Below are 22,428 nucleotides of genomic sequence, written 5' to 3' on the forward strand. Positions count from 1 at the left end.
TCTCCAGGAGAATGCTGTGGAAGACGGTGTCAAAGGCTTTACTAAGTCCAGGTAGACAACATCCACAGCCGTTCCCTCATCCACTAGGCAGGTCACCTGGTCATAGAAGGAGATCAGGTTCATCACAATACGAACCGCTCCATGATCTTCCCCTGTACGGAGGTCAGGCTGACAGGCCTGTAGTTCCCAGGATCCTCCTTCCGGCCTTTCTTGTAGATGGGTGTCACATTGGCAAGCCTCCAGTCTTCTGGGACCTCCCCTGTTAACCAGGACTGCTGAGAAATGATGGAGAGTGGCTTGGCAAGCTCCTCCGCCAGCTCTCTCAGTACTCTCGGGTGGATCCCATCAGGTCCCATAGACTCGTGGGTGTCCAGGTGGTTTAACATGTCCTTAACTGCTTCCTCCTGGATTAAGGGTGGGTTATTGTGCTCTCCATCCCCATCTTCCAGTTCAGGGGGCTGAACCTGTGGATACCTGGACTGGCTATTAAAGACTGAGGCAAAGAAGGCATTAAGTACCTCAACCTTGTCTTCGTCCTTGGAGACAATGTTCCCTGCCATATGCAGTAAGGGGTGGCTGGCTCATGTCCAGGTTTTCACCTACTAGTACCCCCAAGACCTTCTCAACAAGGCTGCTCTCCATCTCTTCATGCCTCAGCCTGTGCTGATACCAAGGGTTGCCCTGACCCAGGTGCAGGACCCAGCACTTGGCCTTGTTGAACCTCATGAGGTTCACACAGGCCCATTCGTCGGGCTTGTCCAGCTCCCTCTGGATGGCATCCCATCCCTCAGGCATGTCAACCACACCATGCAGCTTGGTGTCATCTGTCAACTTGCTGAGGGTGCCCTCGATCCCACTGTCTGTGTCACTGATGAAGATATTAAAGAGTACTGGTCCCAATATGGACCCCTGAGGCACGCCACTTGTCACCAAGTGGGTGATGGACATTGAGCATTTAATGATCTTTACTGTTTGACTCCTGCCCAACCTGCTTCAAGTTAGGTTCAGCTGTAGAAGCAATAGATGTGCTGGAGAAGCCAGCACCATAGAACAATATTAACTTTTGAAAAAATAAAAAAAGCAGAACTATATTGAATAGGTTTCCATTTTGTTCTTTGAATTACTCGTTGGACAGACAAAGTCATGCAAATGCAAAAATGCAAATTCAGGTGTCTGAATACTATAAGTGATGATTAAGTAATTAAATATTAGTATTTTTAAATTATCATTATTCTTTTTTATTCACCTACTAGTTTTAGTAATGAATTCTTGACTGCCAGTATAATTAGTTACATTTTCATGGCTTGGCATTTTAGTAGGATCTAAATTACTGATATTTAAAAATACTTAGTAAATCAGTTCTTTAAACGCTTTCTCTGTTGAATACTTGAATGGGCAGAATTTCTCTAATGCACCGTCAGTTATGTATGTTAGAGATGTGCAGAGAAAGAATATGTTAAAATTTATAAATTTGTTGATGAAAGTAAGCTGGTAGCATCTCTTAGTGCATTTCTCAGGCAATATTTCATTAATTTTAGGCATTTAATGTCTAAGATAAATGTCTCAGCAAGGGGAAATTTACATATTCCAGTCAAGGAATAAATCTCTGAGAATATTATATAACTTTATTCAGAATCTGTGCTAGCAGTTCTGTGAATCAAAGAGGAGCTTTTTTTTTCCTCACTTGATTTGCTTGTATAACATACCTTGTTTTTTGAAAGATGGCTGTATTTTGAATGACGGACTGTGAATTTTTTTTTAGAAACAAACAAGAAACTTAGCATGTTTTTCATAGTCTATACTGATATTGCTTAGTCTTCTCTTATCCCTAACTTACAGTTAAAAAGAGAGTGGGTAGAAACATTACTGTATTCAGTTACTTATCTACTAATTTTACTGTGAAGAAAGAGGGAGCTGGTTGAAGAAATACTTGATGGCTGGAAAATATTTCAGCATTTTGAAGGATTTAATTTAAGTACTAGAATACCTCAGAAGTGGTACAGACAAAACAATTCCTAGAATGTGTTACTTCAAAACCATTCTGCAAGCTTGATCCAAACTTCATTTTAGAATGCAAAGATTTTAGAAACTCCTGAAGTGTGATGAACATACCCATATGTCTTTATTGGGGTGGATTGCCAATGAAGCTAGCGCCTTCAGTATCGATTAAGGTGTGGAAAGGGTGTTGATAGTTTCCAGGGAAACCTTAAATCAATTTGTGTAGAGGCTGATTGATTGTCTGCAAAAGCACAGTGTTGCTGCAGGTTAAAGTCTGCTCAAAGCAGCTATTTTATGCATTCCACCCACTAAAACGGTGCCTGGTTTAATCAAATTCAGAAGTGTTCCATTCTGTAAGTCTTCCAGGTTTTCACACATGTACTTGATTAGACATGTTACTTATATTGAGAAGGCATGATGCAAAATAAAGGCAGAATCTGGGGATGGAGTTCAAGTCCTGCTCTTCTGAAGACCCTTGTGTATCATTGTGGGCATGCCACATGGCTGGTCTGCAAGTGGAGGAAACAGGACCTGGAGTGCTGAGAGCATGAATGCATTTTTAAAGATTGACATGCCATAATTATGAGGTCAGTATATACACACATTAGACACGTTCATTAAGTCAAACAAGGAGTGTTGTTTTCAAAGACTAAAGTTGAATGAAAAAAGTTCTGTTTTCTTTTGACATTCACATGCAATTGGGTGCTCACCAAGCATCTGTGTTTGAATCCTGGCACGCTGGGCCCATATGTTTATAAGCTTCCTTTGGTGTGAATAGTGTCTTACTTTATATTTTTGTTTAATCTCTCTGGCATCCTTCCTGCTCAAAAATCCCTTTCTGTCACCATGAATACTTGGATTTTGATGATGCTGTGTATTTCATCCCCTGTCCCTTAGGCAAGTAGTGATGGTCCAGAATTCAGTAGTATTTGCACAGTATTCCTTGATGTTATCATTCCCCTCTTCAAAGATAGGCAGTCATTGAAGCAAGCATGGACACACTTTTTTTTTTTTTTTTCCCCAAATGAATCTTTTCCCGTTTCAGCTAGGACAAAAGAATTATGCAGTTCTAAACAAAATAATAGTGCCTACCTTTGTCTCTGCCCCTTCATTTTCTCACCATTCCCCGAGAGGGCCAGAGTCTGTGGTCCTTCCTTTCCCTCCCCTGCGGCTGTGCAGTTTCATTTGCAGAACATGAGATCTCCACTCACTCTGGTAGCCGGCCTGCGTGTTGGCTGGCTGGCTGGCTGTCCCAGATAGCCAGCAAGAGACTGTCTTTTAATAGTCTCAGTTCACTTTCATTATTTCATCTCTGGTCCATCCTCACCAAGTAAACAACATCCCCTGCTATGTGCTGTTCAGTCCTTAAGCCTGACTTGCCACGGGCAGCAGCCAGGAATTTTGTTCAAGGACTTGCACATAAATAAGGGATCACCAAAGGGTAGTGACCACCTAAAGATAGCCTTGTAACACCGTGTCTTCAAGTTACAGTCCAGCATGTAGTTCAGAGGACGTCATGGAAGGCAGATAAATCCCGCATTCAAAATGCAGTTGCACTTTTGCATATCTGTGGGGGGAAAAAAAAAATGATGCAACAGAATTAGTATGTTCTTTTTGTGGGATCATCCCATTTTTAATTTGAAATTACCACTCTAATTTCATCTTTTTGTATCTTTGTGTATAGAGAATTAGGAAATCAAGCAGTCCTTGCAAATGGTCATGACAACCTTATAGAGATGGATGTGTTTTCTCCAACATATCACGATAGCAGTTATGGGTATGTGACTCTAAGTGTTTGCATGATGCTAACTGTTGGCACAGAAGACAAAAATGTGATTTTTTTTTTTTAATTGATTACAATAGCCAAAAAACATCTGGGACAATCTTCCTCATCTTTATATCTAATTTTTTTTAAATAATACATTAATTAATCTTCATACTGACTCATGGTAAATAGAAAATTGTCAACTTTGACTGCCAAACTTCGTTTGCTTTCACTTAAGAAAATAAGACTGCAGCTGAGGTTGTATTAATTCTTTGTGGCCTAATTCTGCAAGCTGTTGCAAACTATTTGCATGCTTAAGACATTTGCCAGAACTGATCCTTAGTTTGTAACGTATTTGCTACTTAGTAAATGTTTGGTTTAGAAATACTATGGCATATTAATGTAGCATAAGGGATGACCAAAGAAGTTAAGAAAATTATATTAACCATATAAATTAATATTTGAATTCATTTAAATAAAAATTTCTATTACAGAACTGTTCCATATTTACTTAACTTTGTCATTAGTATCTGTCTTATATTTGAACTATGTTTTGTCATTCTTATGCCAAATCAGTATACTTGGTTTCTGATCCACACAAATAAAAACCCTGTTTTTTAACAGGGAAAGCAGTACCATTTTTCCTGAGTTCCAGCCTGTTAATCAGCACAGTATGCTAAATTTTAGTAAAGAATTATTAATAATTAATTTACTTTTGTTGTTTATAGTATGGTAAAAATCAGAGCTTTATGTCCAAACTCTGTTTTGCTAATTGTAACTCTCAACATTATAAAAGGGATAAGGTGCTGTTTAATTAAATGAGGTCTGCATCTGCCCATTAATAATTAATTCATCTGTAAACTATATTGACACTGTACATTGATCTGCTTCGTGTTCTAAAAACTCTTAAGCTTTCACTTAGTCACAAATTAAAATCAACAATAGGAAGAGAATGGTATGTTAAATTCAATTAGTTAATCACTATCAGCAAACTCAGACACTGCACATATTTACCAGAAGACCCTAATATATTTTCTGTAAAGTAAAAATGTAAGCATACTGTATTAAAAAAGAAAAAAAACAAATATTGTTGTTCCTGTATACCAATTAACCATACAATACTGATTCAGATGCATAGTTGCTGAAGTAGTGTTAATAGAACCATGCCTGGTTTATGCTTTATATGTTTCTAATAGGACCACCAAATGCAAGTATTTTGGCAAATGGACTATGTTATATGAAATTCCTGTTAGTTGATACTAATTCAGGTACAATGGAATTTATTTTGTTTGTAATCCCATGTTTTTTAAAATTACGCTAGCAGAGTTCATCTCCTGGTGTGAAAGTTGTCCAGAGATAATAACACATCAGTTCCAAAGCATAATAGACTTGAGACTACAACATGCTATCAGCATGAAGATTCAGTTTATCAACCTCACTAACATGCTGTGTCGCAGCTAGTTTGTTTTCATGTCATGCGTGTGTTACGTTATGATACACTATTTCTTAGTTTGTATGGCTTGTGGAGAGTATATTAATCTAATGAATTTGACAATTTTAGTGTTAATGATAATAGAAATAGACATTTTGCATAGAAATTCTAATGATTCATATGCCTAGACTTAAAGAATAGTTGTTTATAGCTTCGAGAGATTTGTGCATAGTGTATTAATTATCATAAGACAGCTGGAAATCTCAAAGTAATGGTATGTATTGTTGCCATTACTTGGTACCACTATTCTTTTCTCTCATATGTAAACATCTGTTGGTATATGTTTTGATAGTTCCTCTTAGTTTGAAGTAAAAAGTCTGGTTTTTATTTGCATAACCTGATAGTCCTCTCCCCAAGTTATCTAGATGTCAAAATCTGAAAAAAAAGTACAAGTCACTATTAGCGAATGGCCATATTTATATTTTTTATAGATAAAGCTTCCTAGCATTTTCTTTTTCTGTAGAATCTCCTAATTTTCTGAAGATTTTGTATTTTTGCAGCATTGGGATTTGAAAACTTCCTGTTGTATTTAAGTAAGAATTCTTTGCGAGGAGGTTGGCTGGGGATTTTTGTCACCTGTTGGGGGAAAAGTTCAGGAGAGCTGAGTTTAAAAGAGGCCAGGTTGTCAGGAGTGCAGAGTGGAGAGGAGAAAACTGGAGATGACTGGGCACAAGAGGAGTAGCAGTGGGCGTGCAAATGGGTGGATGGAGTAGTCCAGAAGGAGAAACTGAGAGAGGTTGGTTAGACAAGGTAGGACTTAGCTAAAGTGCTAGAGGATTACAGAGACTGAATATCTGGGATGAAAACCAAGATTACTCCTTGTCCTTTACTGCTTGTGGCTACTTGTGAAGTCCCTTTGAATAGCATGCACCTCATCACCTATAGGACTGACTCAGGATGGTGGGAAACCTTGCCTGCTGGTATATGCTCTACTAGTGACAGAAGCCAGAAATAATCAAACCAAAGATCTTGTATCTGTGATGGCATATGCTGATAAAAAGCCTTTCAATGCAATCTCTGAAGTTTCTTCAAACTTGCTTTAAAAAATCACAAGTAAACAAAAAAACACTTGAGTAAAAAAATGTTGTCAACACCATAAAGTCAAGCACACAAAATTTATGAAGTTAAAAGCTAACTTCTTTTCACGGTTGCATGGCTGCAGTCAAGCCTGCCATCCCCATAAGTGCAGCTCGAGTTGAGCCAGAAAGGAATTTTAACAGAATCTGGAGATTGTTTCTGTCACATTCAAACAGGTGAGAAAACAATACCAAACATCACGGCAAAGCAAAGACTGGGATGATTGTATAGTGCCAGCATCCAGCATCTCTGATAAAGTTGGTTGCACAAAGAGAAGTCCGGCTCCAAAAAGACATCTGTGGAACTGAGTACCATTAAAGATAAGGCACCATCCTCTTCTTGCCTTATCTTATTAAAGATAAGGCAAGGTGTAACCCTCTGCCTTCTTGAATCCCTGAATGGTGGTATCTCAAGTCTACAAATCTTGGCATGTTACATATGAGAGAGTATGCAAGTGTAGTTTACAGTTTCCACCAAGGAACAATACGGATCGGAAAACAGGAATGGCAGTTGCATCGCATGTACGTGCACAGTTGCCAAGTTGGTGGTGGTGGCTGTAACTCAGAGGTTATGATGGTGCAGTCACTGCAGTGACATGAATCTGGCTGTTTGAGTGACTGCTGGTAGTGTAGTAGTGGCAGCACAGAGTTCATCACGGGTTATCACAGACTCGGAATTGCAAGAGAACCACAGCTATGGACATCAATAAGTGAACTAAGGTTCACAGATCCGTTATGATGGAAACTTCAGTCTGCTTGCAGCTTGAGGCAGAATCAGATCCTATCAGTCACTGGCAGAATACTTCACTTTAACTTCCCTCTGGTCTTACCTCCTTTTAAAATACCCAGTAGCTCGGTCAGGTCTTTCAGCTGCAAATGAAATTTCAACCTTTGTTCCAACTTCTCAGTTAATCTTTGGGTAAATAATGCATCTCTGAGTCTCTCTTAAACGACATTTGCTTTTTAAAATTGTCTCCATGTGCCTTTTGAGACATTTAGAGCAATTGTTCTCTTTCAGCTTTATGAAGATAGTGAGGGTAGTAAAAGAGATTGGAGGAGTACTTGTGCCCTACCTTTCTTCTTTGATTTTTCTCCCTGGAAGGCTTAACTTATTCAATATTCAAGACAGGAACTGGGCAAGCTTAGAATACCTCATCTCAGAGGCAGCTTTCATTTTCTCTCTGTCTTGGTAGGGATATGATTCCAGAAGAGCAGAGACCAAGATAAGTAATCGTAACATAAATTCTTACTGCTCACATGAGCATTTCCAGTCCTCACTGCAAAATTCGGATGCTTTCCTCCACTCTCCCTTTGGAGAGAGGAGAACTGGAATAGCATGAACACTTGTCAGTATCAGAAGGTGCACTAATGGGCTGTCAGATTCACTCCAACTGCCGCCTCCTTCAGAAGTGAGTATCCCCAACAATATCCAGAGCCAAGTCACTGTAAGCTAGCTGGAAGTCTGTGTATGTACTGGTCCTCTGAGAGACCCAGAAGAAGCCTGTAAGGAGAGCAGAGCCACTTGATATTTTTTCAGCAATACATGAAGTCTAGTTTCACTCTCCTCTTGAAGGTAGGTAGCGGGACAATCCTGCAACGAAGAGTATGAGTAACTAAAATTGTGGTAGGTTTCTTTGCTTGCCCACCTAGCACCATGAATCGTTCTTTGCATCCGGCTCTCGTGCTCACTTCTGCGAAGTGTGGCTTAGCGTGCGTTTCCCTTGCTCACCTTCACAGAGGGCAGCACAGCAGAGAGGAGCACGGAAGAGCAGGCTTGGCTGCTCTGTAATCAGAGCCAGCTGATTATACTGCTGCTTTTGATCCTAGACATGTATACATATCACAGAGGTGAACTCCTCCTCTGAGGGAGAGAGCTAGCAGGCCAAATCTGGATTTGGAGGAACAAATAATAGGGTGTTTACAGGTGCCTTCTTGCATGCTGTAGCACTATATTCTTTCTTACACCACCAAGAAGGTAGGTGCATTGCAGAGGAAGAGACGCCTCTAGTCTTTCTCCAGCAGCAGCCTGCAGTGGAGCAGTAACCTGCCAGGGGCCAGATATGAAAGAACACACAAGCAGTAAGGAAGGCACTTGCAGCCCTAGTAGTATTTTTTTTTTCTTTTCTTGGCTTTCAGTCTTCAGTTTGTAAAGAAAACAGGTCCTCAGTGTAAACCCACCCAAATTCAAGCAAGTGTTACCATATGTAAAGTGTTTTTCTGAAACATTTGAATAAGCTGTTAGAAGAGGCTTATCTCCAGTTCCCACAGATGTTTCCTCTGGTTTTACATATGGGTAATAGCTCTCTTCTCTTTCTTTCTTTCCCCCAAACTTTGATCATCATTTGATCTGATGTGATCTTGGAGCTTTTTCTGGGATTATGGTAGTATTAATATTGGCTCTGAGGAAGCGGAAATTCACTTTTATCTCTTCCTAAGCAATTTTTTGATTGCGATTCTGCACAGAAAATAAACTGAGACAAATTCGCAGCATAATGTAGTTTCTGTGCTGGCTTGGATTTATGTTAAATGCAGCCATATGGTTCTGTGGAAGTCAGTCATAAGCCTGTGCTAAGGGCAAACACCACCAGCTACAAGGTTTCATCTCAGAAGAATGTTAACAGAAGATGAAGACAGGCATAAAGTGCTCACGGAGAAACAAAAATCCAATTCCTTCTGGAGCGTACTGGGAAAGCTGATCTCATGCATCACTGAACCAGAGTTTATATGAGACCTAGCCAGTAATTTCTGTTATCTTTTACATCTTTCCTATAATGTCAGTCGGCAGAGATTAATCTCTTTCCATCTGCTTCCTCAACTCGGTGCAAGGAATCAGATTTATTGATGTGATCTATCCATTAGTGAACCAGGCGGAGCTCTCTAATGTCAAGTGGCAGGTGAGGGTCGTGGTCTCCCTCAGAGAACCCAGTTCAATCCAGCATGAATAGGGTCTGTCAACAGAGAGAGAGAGCACACCAGTCAGTAGATGCAGTGCAATGATTGATTGCGATCTCAGACCACTGCTTTTTCTTTTTTTGTTGTTGTTGTTAATGGTTTTGTTCTGATTCTGACTGTTAATGTAACTGGTAGGTTTTTGTAAACAAACAAAAAGCATGATAACGTATTCCCAGGAGTGAAAAATTCAGCTGGTTTGCATTAAGGAAAGTCAGGGAGAGATAAATAGAAAAACATAAATGAGAGAAGCTGGAGCAAACTAAAATAGCTGCCGCTGGTTACATCCATCCTCTCTTGAAGTTACTTTCTTAAAATTAATTGATTTCTTTGTACGGAAGTGGCAAATAAAATGCTAGGTCTTCACACAGAGATGAGCACATGCTACCTCTGTCTGTGTCAGTAATGACGTATTTGAGGTAGAGAATTGAGAGCTCCCAAACCTCAGAAGTCTCGTCTGTCTGACTTCCCTATGCCGCTTTGGACCATCAGAGAAATAAGAAGATCAAGCTGCAGCTACTCTTATGCCTTGTTTGCTTTTTAGTGGCCTCATGGTGCTGCCAGACTGTTTTTGGACAAAATCTAGTATTTTATTTTTAGTTAAGGTGAGCAATTATCGCATTACAAAACAAAATAATTACAGTTTTTATTCCCAGAAATTTGATAATACCGTTATATAAAACATCAAAACCAAGTCATTAGTACTATTGCATTCCAAGCAGAGAAATCAAGTCTCCTAAAGTATTGGTCATGAGTGGTAAATATGTTACCAAAACATAAATCCACTAAAATTTACCTTTCTTTCAACCTGCATTCACTCGAAGTGGATTTGATAGAAGTTTTTTCCACCTCTTGAGGCTTAGGAGAATAGGATTGATGTGTTCCTAATTCTGGATGCCTAAGGTGTGGATATTAGTGCTTCGTGCCTTGGAGTGGATCCAGGGTAACGCATTGAGGACCTTAGTGGAATGGATAAGAACATTTACCTGTGCTTGCTTACAAATGTCTTAATTCATATACTAATATCCACAGATTCAACACTCCTTAGAGACAAATAGATAATTTTTAATAGAGTTAGATACTGGCAGATTTGAGTTGATTGAGGGGGGGAATTAATGTGTGTTCCACAATGTAAAAATTGATGTGCTCGTTTCATAAAGTACTTAACCTGTGATTATGGAAGGCGGAATGATACTGCCTTGGCTGGAAGAGTCAAGTAAAGTACAATGATTTTTTGAGCCAGCAACGGTCCCCTGTATTGGTAATTGCTAGTATGTCCAGGGCTTTTTTCAAATTGCAAGGAGAACAGATGAGTCAAGTGTTACTTACATGAAAGAATTTTTTAGACTTATGGGTATACTTAAATATTTGGGGGTCTTTTCGTACCTAAGGGGAAAAGAAACAAGTGCAAAAAATGCTAGGGATAGTTTTTCTTTTGTCTTGCCCCTCTCCTCAAGTCTTCTTCCAAATGTCAGTTTTATTATATTCTGCACTGAAACAACAGGTATCTGAAAAGAGTTTTCCTAAACTCCACGATTGCCTTTGCCTGACCCGTGAAGAGCCTAAATTTTGCTTTTTTGCTCTAGGCAACTACTTTTTAATGCTTTTGTATGTTTTACACTAGAAATAAAGTGAATCAAACAGTAATGTTCTAAAAAAATAGTCTTTATGTACTGCAGGGCAAACAGTACATGCTGATTATACAAGAACAAGGGAACAATCAGTTGAATTTAAATTGAAATTGATAGAAGAAAATACATTTTGACACGATGCGTGTTTAGCCTACAGAACAGAACGCCACAAGACGTCACTGAGAGCATGAGTTTTGGACTGTTTAGAGAAAGAGTGAGCTGTTAGTAAATAAGTAGTCTGGAAGGCATTCATCCCCTCCCTTTGTACTGGTGAGTTTCAGACAGGGTATTGTCCCTGGAGATCTGCCCTGCTGCAGTAATTCTTGTTTCTGCTTATTCGGTTACAACTACATACAGATTTTGCACAGTAACTGTTCTCTATCCAGTAAGATCATCCTCCTCCTCCGCAGTTTTTGGAATAAACTAACTTGCTCATTGTACTGCGTATGCTTGTGGGAATCTACCCCTTACACTCTTTTTGGACAGAGACCTCCTTCAAAAGTCCAGGTCAGAGATAATTTCTAACATTGAATGCCTTTTGTAGTGCAGTCTTCTGAGTGCTATAGCTGTTCTTCCTCAGGGGTCTTCCGGTAGTGGCCTGTAAAGATCTGAAGAGCCACATACCATTAACACCATCATGGAACAGACCAAACAGGCTGCATGTAGGACAGTATAGGAGACAGTACTGCAAGAGAACCTCTACTGCAGTGACACTATGACATTTGTTACCGAGCAAGGTGGAAACTCTATTCAGAAGCATGACCAAACTAACAGGTTTATTCTGCTCCAGATTCTTCAGATGCTGGTAGTATACAATACATAAGATTCAAAGATGTGAGAGGGAGGGATTTAGGTTTTTTAAGCACATACATTCTAAATACAATTTCATTCTGGATCAATGGTATTGTAGCTCTTGAGGAGGGTTTTGTTATTGTAGATACATAAGGCCTAGTGATATTAACCTTTATTCTGTGACAGTCATCATCATCTAAATAATAACGTTGCACAAAATAACAGTAGCTGTCTTTAAATCTCACTGGTGTGGGGATAAAATACGATGCATGGTCTGACGTACTTAGAGAAGTTCAGTAGAATTTTGCTGGGCCTTATTCACAATTCCTTATTTAGTACCAATTTTGTAAGAGACCTGCGTGACTTAATACATTGTGACATATTTGCCATGGGATTCAGAACTCTATTGGTGTGGTTGTACTGTATAAAATATTTTAATACAGAACTAAAATGCTGCCAAGTAAGTTGTTGGAAATGATAAGGTAGGCTCTTTCACATGTCTTCCAAGTATTTGCAAAGCATTCTGTATGGGATGCCCAAACCCAGAGAAATCATAGCTACAGATCACAGTGAATCTTTGGCAAGGTGAAGCAATCCCAGCATGAGCTAAAAAAAAAAAAGTCATGTATCTAATGTAAAAATTATATTAGGAATGTTAAAATTACACAATAACTCTATACAAATTGAGACCAGTCTATTTAAAAGTGATGTGGAATACTACTTTTTGCTTGGTGATAGTTTATTTACATAATATCCATGTTTCTGCCAGTCTGGAGTTTAGGGCCTTCCAGACGTGTTTATGTAATACTGCATTCACTGATGCATAGTATCCATTTTCTTCTTAAACTGAAGTCAGAAGATTTTTGTCACAAATATTTTTGTAAAGAAAGTTGTTTTAAATCACATTTCTGTTGCTGGAAACTTGACTGTCTTACATCAGCAGCATTTGGGCGTATGATCTGAGCCTTACTGTCATTGAATGTTTCAGTAATCTGCATTTCTCTGAAGACACAGTTTTCTGTTAACTTAATCTTTTTGCCCAACTTGTGGGACATTTTTATCACTTCTTTTTCCCTCCTGCTTTCCCATTTACTGAGTTTAATAAAGCGTGCTTCAATTTTATTTGTCACAGAGGAAGTGGCAGCACCAAGAAGATCTTACTTGGTGTGAGTCCTCCCCGCAACATGAGGAGGGAGAAAATTGTCTGCATGTCAGCAGGTGCACACCAGCACTTGGTGCTCGGAGAGTACAGAGTTCAATTAAAAGCATGATCATTTTACTTTTATTCATATGCTTCTCTTTTCTGAGCTGACATCTCTGAGGTTTTGGATGCTGTGTTTCTGTCTTCTCTTTTAAGGGTGGAAGCTTAAATAAAGTGGCTACCATTTGTGGAATAAGGAGATTTCCCAGCTGTATTTGCATCCAAGGATTAGTTTATGACATAACTTTGTATTTTACTACCCATCTGTAGTTCAGATTTGTTAGATACTGAATTCTTCCCTCATAAAATGTTAAAATTAACTGCACTTTTTAATATAAACATATTGAATAAGAAGACAGAAATATATGTTGGATAAATGTAAAAGTAGAAAATTATTTGCTTTAAAAAGTGAATTGAATTATTTAATAAAAACAAAGTTAGCTTGTCTTGTAAAATATTAGCATGATTTGCTGGATTTTTGTACTTTAAAGCTTAATAAAATATTTAAAGTGGTGCTTACATGAAGATCTAGCCAAGTGCTTGTTAGATGATCAATTTTGAATGGAAGGTACACTATTGCAGATGCTATAAGCTCCCTGTGAGGTGAAGTGTGGTGTAATTGCCAGTAAGTCAGTGCCTGGTCAAGTAGTGCAAACAGTTTAGGCTTTAGAAATCAGCTATTCAAGTTCCGTGGTTTGAAAAGACAAGGTAGAGGGATACGTAGATAATTAAAACCATTTGTGGATAGATTATATTTCAAGAGCATAAGAATTTTGGCATTATCTGGAAGCAGCCTGGAATTGTTGTCAGATACCATATCCTTCTGAGTGTCTCATAGGAACGCTGTTTGGCATGGCTCAGCGAGGCAGACAAGATGTGCAAGTCTGATAGCGTTACACTTTAAATACTTATCACTCGGAGGTAATGTAGCAGGAGAGTCTCTGACAACTTTGTTAGTAACTCCACTCATTAGGAATAGAGAGATCCAAACGAATTTTCTTAACCCAGAGGAAGATGCCAGGCTGCGTTTTCTGTCATCGTTTTTCCCTCGGCACTCTGCAGCCAGTCAGCGCGACCACTCTAGCACTGTATTCGTGGGATTTGAAGCAAAGGAGGAATAGCTGGGAGTGAGGAGTCATGCTGTGTGCTGCCTAGGACTACACACTGCTGAATTCACAGCTGAAAGTTACAGTTTTCTTTCATTGCCTTGATGCCTGAGGTGGACTGTCAGAGCTATGACAGCTCACACCGCCGCAGATATACGGCCATCTCCTGAGTTTATCTATGGGATTAACTCCTCAAAGGCTTTGAGAATATGGATTACAGTCTCTAGTAGGCTGTGCTGTACCAAAGCCAATGTCTCAGCTTTCATTTTCTCAGAGTAAAAAAAAAAAAAAAAATCAGAGGCTGACTGTTTTGTTGCATTATTTTGTTAAAGATTAGAGTATATGGAGTTCCATTCAAGTGCCTGAGCAATGCCAGTTCGCATTTTTTGACTGTTGAGCCTAACAGCAAGAGCAGGAGGATGTGGAAATTGCAGGTTGGTCAGGCAGCTTCTTATTTTTAAGATGGAAGCTGATGTTTAGGAGGAGTATTACTATATCTTCTATATGGCTTTCCTTCAGTCCCTCAAAACAGTACACACTGCACATAGAAAGGGAAACAGCCACCTTTGTGTTTAGCATTTTCTTGAGATCTGTGTAGATATTTTGGGGGAAATATACCTGGATGTAGCATTTACCGTGTGTGGCATGAAAGTGCAGTAAAGGTCAAGTGAATAAGACATTATCAAGACTTAATGAATCTACATGCTTCTGTGATTCCGTACAATCAAGGTAATGGTGTTGTAAGGTGTAAAACATTTTTCACATAGGGCTAGTTATTATTATTTTGGTGTTTGCTACATAGAAAATGTCACAACTTTTAATAAAGTACCTTCTTAGAGAGGATTTAAACCACAAGGGCTTTGTCTTTTGAAATCATTGGTAATCCTCTAAAGCTCAGAAGCCAAGAAAAATTGGGATGTGCTTGTTGTGCATCAGTAGATCTAGTGCATATCCTTCTGTTGGTACTGCCAGCGGGTTTAATATTGTTCAAAATGAAGTAATCTATGTAGCATATTTCATGAGATCATGTTTGCAATGCAGATATTTTCAAGGAGAGGGCTTATGCCAAGATATTGTAGTGCATGTGTTAACCTCCTGTAGCAAAATCACCCATAAATAACAAACTTGTTTATCAACTGTTGGTATTTTTCTCAGGCTGCAGTGGGGCAAATTAATTTCTAGTGTCTCTACAGTGCATTTCTGACAAAGCCACTATACCTGTATAGGTTGGTCCATTGCTATGCAAGGATCCAAGCATGAATCCTGGAGGGTGAATGTCCCATCAGCTGAGCAGCAGTCCACAGTGCCACGTGGTTTACCTAGAGGGTTTTCCCTTCCATAGCTGGCTCGTTTGGTGCTAGATCCTCTGACCCATGCTGTGTAGGTGGCATGCAGTAGACAAACAACGTAGGCATGCACTTGGCTTCAGGAGGACCTGGGTATCAGCAATTGATGAGTGTCTCTTACCTATTAAAAAATGCAAACACCTCTCTAGTTCTGTGTAGCTGTTCGTGGGCTTGGTAAGTTAAAATTCTCTGCAGTGTGCTTTCTTACCTTTTTTAGCTATAATGTATTCATTTTGCAAAGCCTAATTATGTAAGGCCAAGCCTTACGCTACAGAGTTGCCAGCATAACAAATTGGTGGAAAAACCCCTGGCGCAAAGATCTTTGTCTGGCTGAGGTTTTGTTGTTCGTAGAGTTGTATACGTGCGTCAGGAGAAAAACTCCAGGTAGTATATGCCATGCTTAGAGGCTCTTCCAAAATAATTATGCTTGCATGAGCTAAGATTAAAGGATTCTACTGTAGATAGGCTCAGGAGGTAATACGTTTCTTAGAAATTTTAATTGAACAAAATTAAGTTTACTGGTAACTCGCAAAGTGTGTCTTAACTTTGGCATTGCTTTTTCATTTCTGTTGCTGGCTGTGGATCTTTTTGAGCACTTACTAAATATATTTCTTTAGACTACATCCCAGGCTGTAACTATCTGCTGTATCCGTAATCAGATCTTGTTATGGTAAGATTATGCGTGAGGAGATACGAATTAGTGAACTGGGTATTTAGTGCAGGGAAAAAAATCTTTTAACTGACTAATTTTGGCAAACTTGCCAAAAGTTTGTATGAGAGATTGCTGTTTTCTTTGTACTTAACCCAGGAAAGCCATGATTAAGTAGCATGGGCTGTAGTCAGATTGCTCATTATTGACTTTTTAATGGAGTTCCCTGTAGTCTGTAGTGGAAGCCAACAAAAATAAACAGCAGCAGAAAGCCTGTCCCTACTTGTTGGATAAACTCTGAGAGACCTCCTCCCTACCATGCTGTATTTTGGGTAGTTCTGTTTCCTGTCTGGATACCAGTGTATCACTAATGTTTAGGGAGTTCAGTCTTTTCCTAAAGTGGAAATGCCATTTTTTTGTGTGTATGTTGTGACAAGTTTTGCATCTTTTGTGTGGATTGGATGTGGTTAGGTGTTGGAGAAAATAGGCAATATTAAACAAAAGAGGTATAACTGCCTATGTTCCAGCTTTATTTGCTTTTATACTTTACCATACACTCTTTCTTCCACAGGCATTTCCTATTCAAAACAGGAACAGGGACCACACCGCTGTTCAGTACCGCCACGCCAGGGTACACAATGGCATCCGGCTCTGTTTATTCCCCTCCTACTCGGCCACTACCTAGGAACACTCTATCCAGAAGTGCTTTTAAATTCAAGAAGTCTTCGAAGTACTGTAGCTGGAAATGTACTGCACTCTGTGCTGTAGGGGTCTCAGTGCTGCTGGCAATACTGCTGTCCTACTTTATAGGTGAGTCCCATTTTTTCTAATTGTCACTATGTGTAGGGTTGTCTGGATTGTATATGGACAGTGACATACTAACCTCTAACTAGTGAACTTTTTTGTAACAGTAAAAACCACAACAATGATCTAATGAAGATTCCCGATTGTTTAGAGGAAATAGAAAACTTGAGTATTTTGCCAGCGTTTTGCAGGATGATAGTGGGTAAATTAATTTCAGAGAAGTGTTTGAACTGCAGTTAAGTTTTGTGGTGTCTAGTTCTTATAAAAGTACGTGTAAAATATAGGCTATAAAAATTCCATAATGTGAATATAACTTGCAGCATATCCACAGAACTCTTTTCCTCTCATTTTGCGTAAAATGTAACTAATAGAGAATTCAGGGATGCTAACTATCACTTATTTCATCATTACATACACGTATGTTTGTGTATAGAGCTAGAGCAGAAGCGTAATACAGACTTTTGATTGCAGGATAGGGAAGATAATTGTTCAAAAGGACAACATGCAGAGGAGATGGAGACTTCTTCGTCTCCTGTGGGTTGTTTATTTTTAATTATTTGCTCTTTTCTCTATTTGTTTGTTAAATTCCATTTCCCAATTTTTATTTTAGAGGATTTCCTTTATTTCTTCATCTCTTTAATTATTTAATTTCATAAATGTTCACTATAAATATTATATAATTTGAGTTGTAGGCAGTTAATGGGGACAGTGTTTGTGAGAAAAATGTCATTGACCTTAATAAGGGAACAGAACAAGCTCTTTTTGTGCTCGTAACTTCTGCGGCTTTGTCCAGTTTGCAGATTTTTTTTCCCCTCTGAGTCCATAAATGGTCTTCAAAGACTTTCTTTTAACTGATTTGTTAAGTAGAAATTTAAGTTACCACAGTTACGGAAATGTAAGTGTAAGGGTCTGTGTTTTGGTATTGGTTGCACTCAGATCCAAAGTCTTAAGTCAAAGAAAGAAAAGAGAGTCAATCTCTCCTTTACTTCCTCTTTTTAAAATAGGTGTAAATTAATAATAGAGCCTAGAAGGCTTTATGATCCTTAAATCTTCATTGCCTTTGCTGAAACAGGCTTGCTACATTTCAGTCCAAGGCACAGCATAAGCTGTATAGAGCCTTCGAAGTAGTTCTTACTGGGCTGAAGCTCCTGTGAACAATGCAAGAAATTGGGTTGCCGAGTAGCTGGAGAAATTTCTCACTGTCCCAGCAAAGAGGAGCCCCCTGAGCACCCTTTCCACCTCAGCTGCCAGCCCCAAAGAGCAAAAGGCATGTATGCAAATGTAGGGCTTGCCACTGCTCTCCACCCTCGTCTAATCATTGGATTTATGGTTATTTTGTGTGAATGTGCACAGGAGTATAAAGGTGTGGTTTAGAGTTAAGCTTTGACACTACTTATTTTTTAAAGTGGGATTGAAATAATCAGTAATTGTGCTTAGTATCCATAATACTGCCTCGTAAGTCATCAGAAGCAAACATCTGCTACTAAATAGCTACATAAACACGAAAGAAGGAATTCAGTATGAAGTATCACTGTTGAGAACTGGGGGCAACAGCCATACAGATAGTAAAATATTGAAGACCTGTTTCTGAGCTGAGCTCTACACTTTGCTAGCCCCAAAGAGCCAGATTACTTATGAATCTGAGGGGCACAAGAAGAGAGCTGTACCGAATTATTTCTCCCACAGGCACATTAAGAAATATAAGCATGTCTAATGCGCCTCTATTCCTGTATTCAGGGAAAAAGAGCCAAGCTTTCCAGTGAGTGAGAGCTTTCAGCTCCACACATCATTTATTCACATACCCTGTAAAAAAACCAAATATAGCTGCACAACATTTCATGGGTGCACGCCAACTCACATCCTTTCTGAAATAAACAATGCACAAGGGCCTTCCTCTGCCCGTGGTCAATAGGGAGCTCTTTGCCTACTGGTGATATTACACATATTTCAGCTAACTCAGCAATCTAAATGTAAAATCCAGCACTCAGGGACACTCTCTAGAGAACTTCAGGTCCATAAACCCATGAATGGTTTACACGCATTCATGTATGTGGTTTTCCCATCTCTACAGATGTAATATCAGAAATGCTCTCCGTTTAATAGGCCATCCAAGTATAATCGGTGGAAATCATCAATGTAAGATGGAAACGGCCCTTCATCTTGATTAACCATTTCATAGCATAGGTGTGAAAGGGAAATGACTGAACAGGAAATCGGTCGTAACATAGAAGAATGGGAAGGACTGTGGTATTGTGTGACCTCTAGCATCTCATGACATGCCTCTAACACAGTGGTCTGGCTTGTCTGCTGAGGTTTACAGCAGTTGAGGTGGTGTGTCGCATTCGTAAGGCCAGTTCAAGACATGTTTTGAACTTCACAGAGAGACATTGCCACAAGCACGAAAATGCTACAGCCCTTGCTGCAAAATATGCCAGTGCACATTGATAAGGAACATAGCGTGGCTGCTGCAGACTAAAGAACTAATAGGACCGCTCACCTGCTGAACGGTGGTGTAACCAGGCCCTTCTCAGAAAGGTGGAGAGATGAACGTGTCATGCCCTGGCTTATTTTAGTTGCAGTGAATATGGGGTAGAGACTTCAGATTGCGCTGCCTCTGCTCAGGCAACATAAGGCAGAAGAGACAGTTTGCTAGACTTCATGTCTGCCTTTGCAGAACTGCTCAGTCAATTACTGCTCCGTCAATTAGCCCAGCCAGGGGAAGGAGCTGCATGGAGAATCTGGTCTGTCTTGCACTACTTCCATCACTCTGACAGGAAAGACTTCTACGTTTACAAAGTCTACAAATGGGAGGTGAGAGCAGAAGATGTCGGCTGGGGAGACACCAGAGCAAAGACTGCATTCTAAGTGTAAGACTGCACTTAATGCAGTCTTGGGGGTCACAAGGAATTGAAAATGCTATTTCAGTCTATAGGAAAGAAAGTCTCACTTTCAGCCTCCCCACATATTCATGCTTTTCTCGCCCTTGGGGTCTCTCTCAACCATTTTGCAATGTGTAAAATGTTTAAGTTTACCATTCTTGTCAATGAGACCTGCTAATTTTTAGAGAAAATAGAAGTGAGTTGTGGAAAATGTTGGTCCTTTTGTTTAGAGGCTTCATCTACTGTTAAATGGTTGAGGAAACAAGGAATTAAGCAACAGAAACATGCAAGTGCTGAACCAAAAGATAGTGCAGCGACATATATGAGTGGAATTTTAAAATAGCTCTAGTTTAGAGTAAAGGTTTCAAAACCTCCCCTGAAATAATGGGTTTAAAAGATAGGGAATAAAGAATATAAACTGCCTCATTTTGGGATCAAGATTACACTGGAATTTCTTCAAATTGCTCATTTGCTTAAGTGCTATCCATAATCAGATTTGCAACCAAGGAAGAAAACGACCAATTTTTTTCAAACATGAACATTTTAGAGGTTTTTTCCCTGTTTGGAAGACTAGGAAGAGTGGTATTAAATTTAAGCTATGAAAGAGTAAGAAATGTAAAGTTGCCTTAGTTTGACCTCTTTCTATATACACATTAATAGTTTTACCCAAACTTTGTACAGGGAGTCTGTGTGAGAGCCAGAAATAAGAGTCCAGCTTTACAATGTGCAAGACAAAACAGAACCCTGTTCTTCTTCTCCCCATCACTTAACTGCCTTATTCAGCATCCATCATGTGCAGTGAATGAATGAAGGGAAAGTTTTGTAGAGCAACTCCTAGGTCAAACATGGGCATCAAATCAAAGTTTTGTATGTAACATCTATCCTTTGGTTCTACCTTTCGGGGTCTTCTCTGTCCACTCTTGGTTTTATTAAAGGGAGGAGTTTGTTGTTCTTGGATGTGGTTTTTTCCTAACAGAAAAATCCACTGTGCGATTATAGAGAACTACATCAGTCAGGAGGAGTTGTTTGTAATACGTTGTTCCACAGCACAGACTGACCAGCTGTATTAACAGATTGATTTGTACTCTGCTAATTATTTCTTCTTTAGGGTGGATTCAACAACTGGATGAAATGAATGAGAATTTGGGGACATCAGGGCCCCTCTTTCTTCCCCAAGAATTGCTTTGGCAATTGATTCTCCATTGCCAATGGCACTGTCTTGACATTGTCTAAGTCAATAGCAGAAGTTAGGGCCATTTTCACTGTGCATAGAACTGAAGAGGCGAGCAGTTTTCCTCAGTCAGTGTTGGAATACACCAGATTCAATAAACTAAGCTTGAACAGTTGCACACTGAAAGACCGCATGCATCTGTCATGAGTGTTGTCTTATGTCTACTAAATAGGCTTCTGTTAACATAAAACATTCTTTGACTCCACAGTGAGACCTGGCCTATTTAGTCAGGCCTCTGCTGTCCCAACTTCTTCACAACTATCTGTCATACTTTCAAGCCTGTGGAACATTTTACCCTCTGTGTACCTTGGGATTGATCATTTTGTTAGCCTTAGTTCTGCAGCCAATGGTCAGGACAAGAATATACACCAGCCAGCTATTTATGATAAAGCAAATATTTAAATATCAGTGATAACAGAAGGACAGCTCTTCTGTAGGAAGAAGAAAAGGGAGTGGGAATTTAATTTAATTTAAAAGGCTACAGGACTATTTTTATCACTACTGTTCGCTGTGAACAGTTAAGCAAATCCATTTTGGACAGAAAAGAAAGCTAACATTTAGACTTAACAACTGAAACATCTTCTGGGAAAGCATATATTGTAGATTATATTTCATCTATCAGAAACAGTAGAAAAACTGCTGTTCTGCTATGACACAGAGATGACCATACAGTCATAATGCAAATTGCAAATGAAATGTGACTGGAAAAGAGATACTAGACTTGTAAGCCATGTTTGATAATTACAGATAATTCATACTTTCCACATTTGTATAAAAATAGATACATTGTGCTTATCCTGTGGTTATTGTGCATTCAGGCTTCTTGTCCATCTGAAAATGTTACTGTTTTATCGTCATCTCAAGATATATAAAGTAAGCTGAAAATTTATATGCTAATAGATTTCCAATAATGGACAACTGTCTTCAGAGTTGTCTCAAAAACTTACTGAGAATAATAACAGAGTAACTTAAGAGATTTTAAGGTAGAAAGAGAAGGAGGAGGTGGCCAGGAAAAATAGCAAACAAGTTTTATCGTTAGAGGACACTGACACAGAAGGATTTAGAGTGGGAAAATTGCAGCTGAGGGTCAATTAACTGTCCTGCAGGTGAGTTTTATGTAATCCTTAAAAATTAGAAAATCACCCGTTTCTGCAGAGTGAGGTTAACTTTCCATGTCTCCGGTGCTGCTTCCGAGGTGGTTGTCCGCGGTTCTCCAACATTACTCAGGGTTTAGTGTGACAGCTGCTGGCATTCACATCTGTTCCCAGACTGCAGAGGGCCAGATAGCCTTTCCTGTTGGGCTCAGTGGCAGAAGTCATAGTAGGGCAGAACCAGCCTCTCCAAAGCTAATGGACTTACAACCATGACAGTTAGAGAACTGAATTTTTGTGGCTAAAGCAATGACTAAATATACCTGTAATCAAAAGGAATCTGTTTTACTTTATTGATAAAGAACAACACAATACTTCTTTTTGATTGCAATGCCAAGTTAACATTATTCTGCTGTTT

The 22,428-nt window shown here is 39.2% G+C and overlaps 1 protein-coding gene across 7 annotated transcripts in view; it reads left to right on the plus strand.

Moving 5' to 3' along the window:
- TENM3 (teneurin transmembrane protein 3) overlaps positions 1–22,428 on the plus strand; it is a gene marked incomplete at both ends in the record, with an annotated part of 320,770 nt that overhangs the window by 185,902 nt on the left and 112,440 nt on the right. For 5 of the 7 annotated variants that reach the window (XM_081999413.1, XM_081999414.1, XM_081999415.1 and 2 more), the window contains one exon: positions 16,577–16,815. In XM_081999413.1, coding sequence (XP_081855539.1) covers positions 16,577–16,815 — 239 coding nt within the window. Of the gene's footprint in view, positions 1–3,682; positions 3,776–16,576; positions 16,816–22,428 lie in introns of all 7 variants that reach the window. The other 2 variants (XM_081999411.1, XM_081999412.1) reach the window with 1 other exon arrangement.

Source organism: Phaethon aethereus (genome assembly GCF_964289735.1).
Source record: "Phaethon aethereus genome assembly, chromosome: 4".
Taxonomy (NCBI): Eukaryota; Metazoa; Chordata; class Aves; order Phaethontiformes; family Phaethontidae; genus Phaethon; species Phaethon aethereus.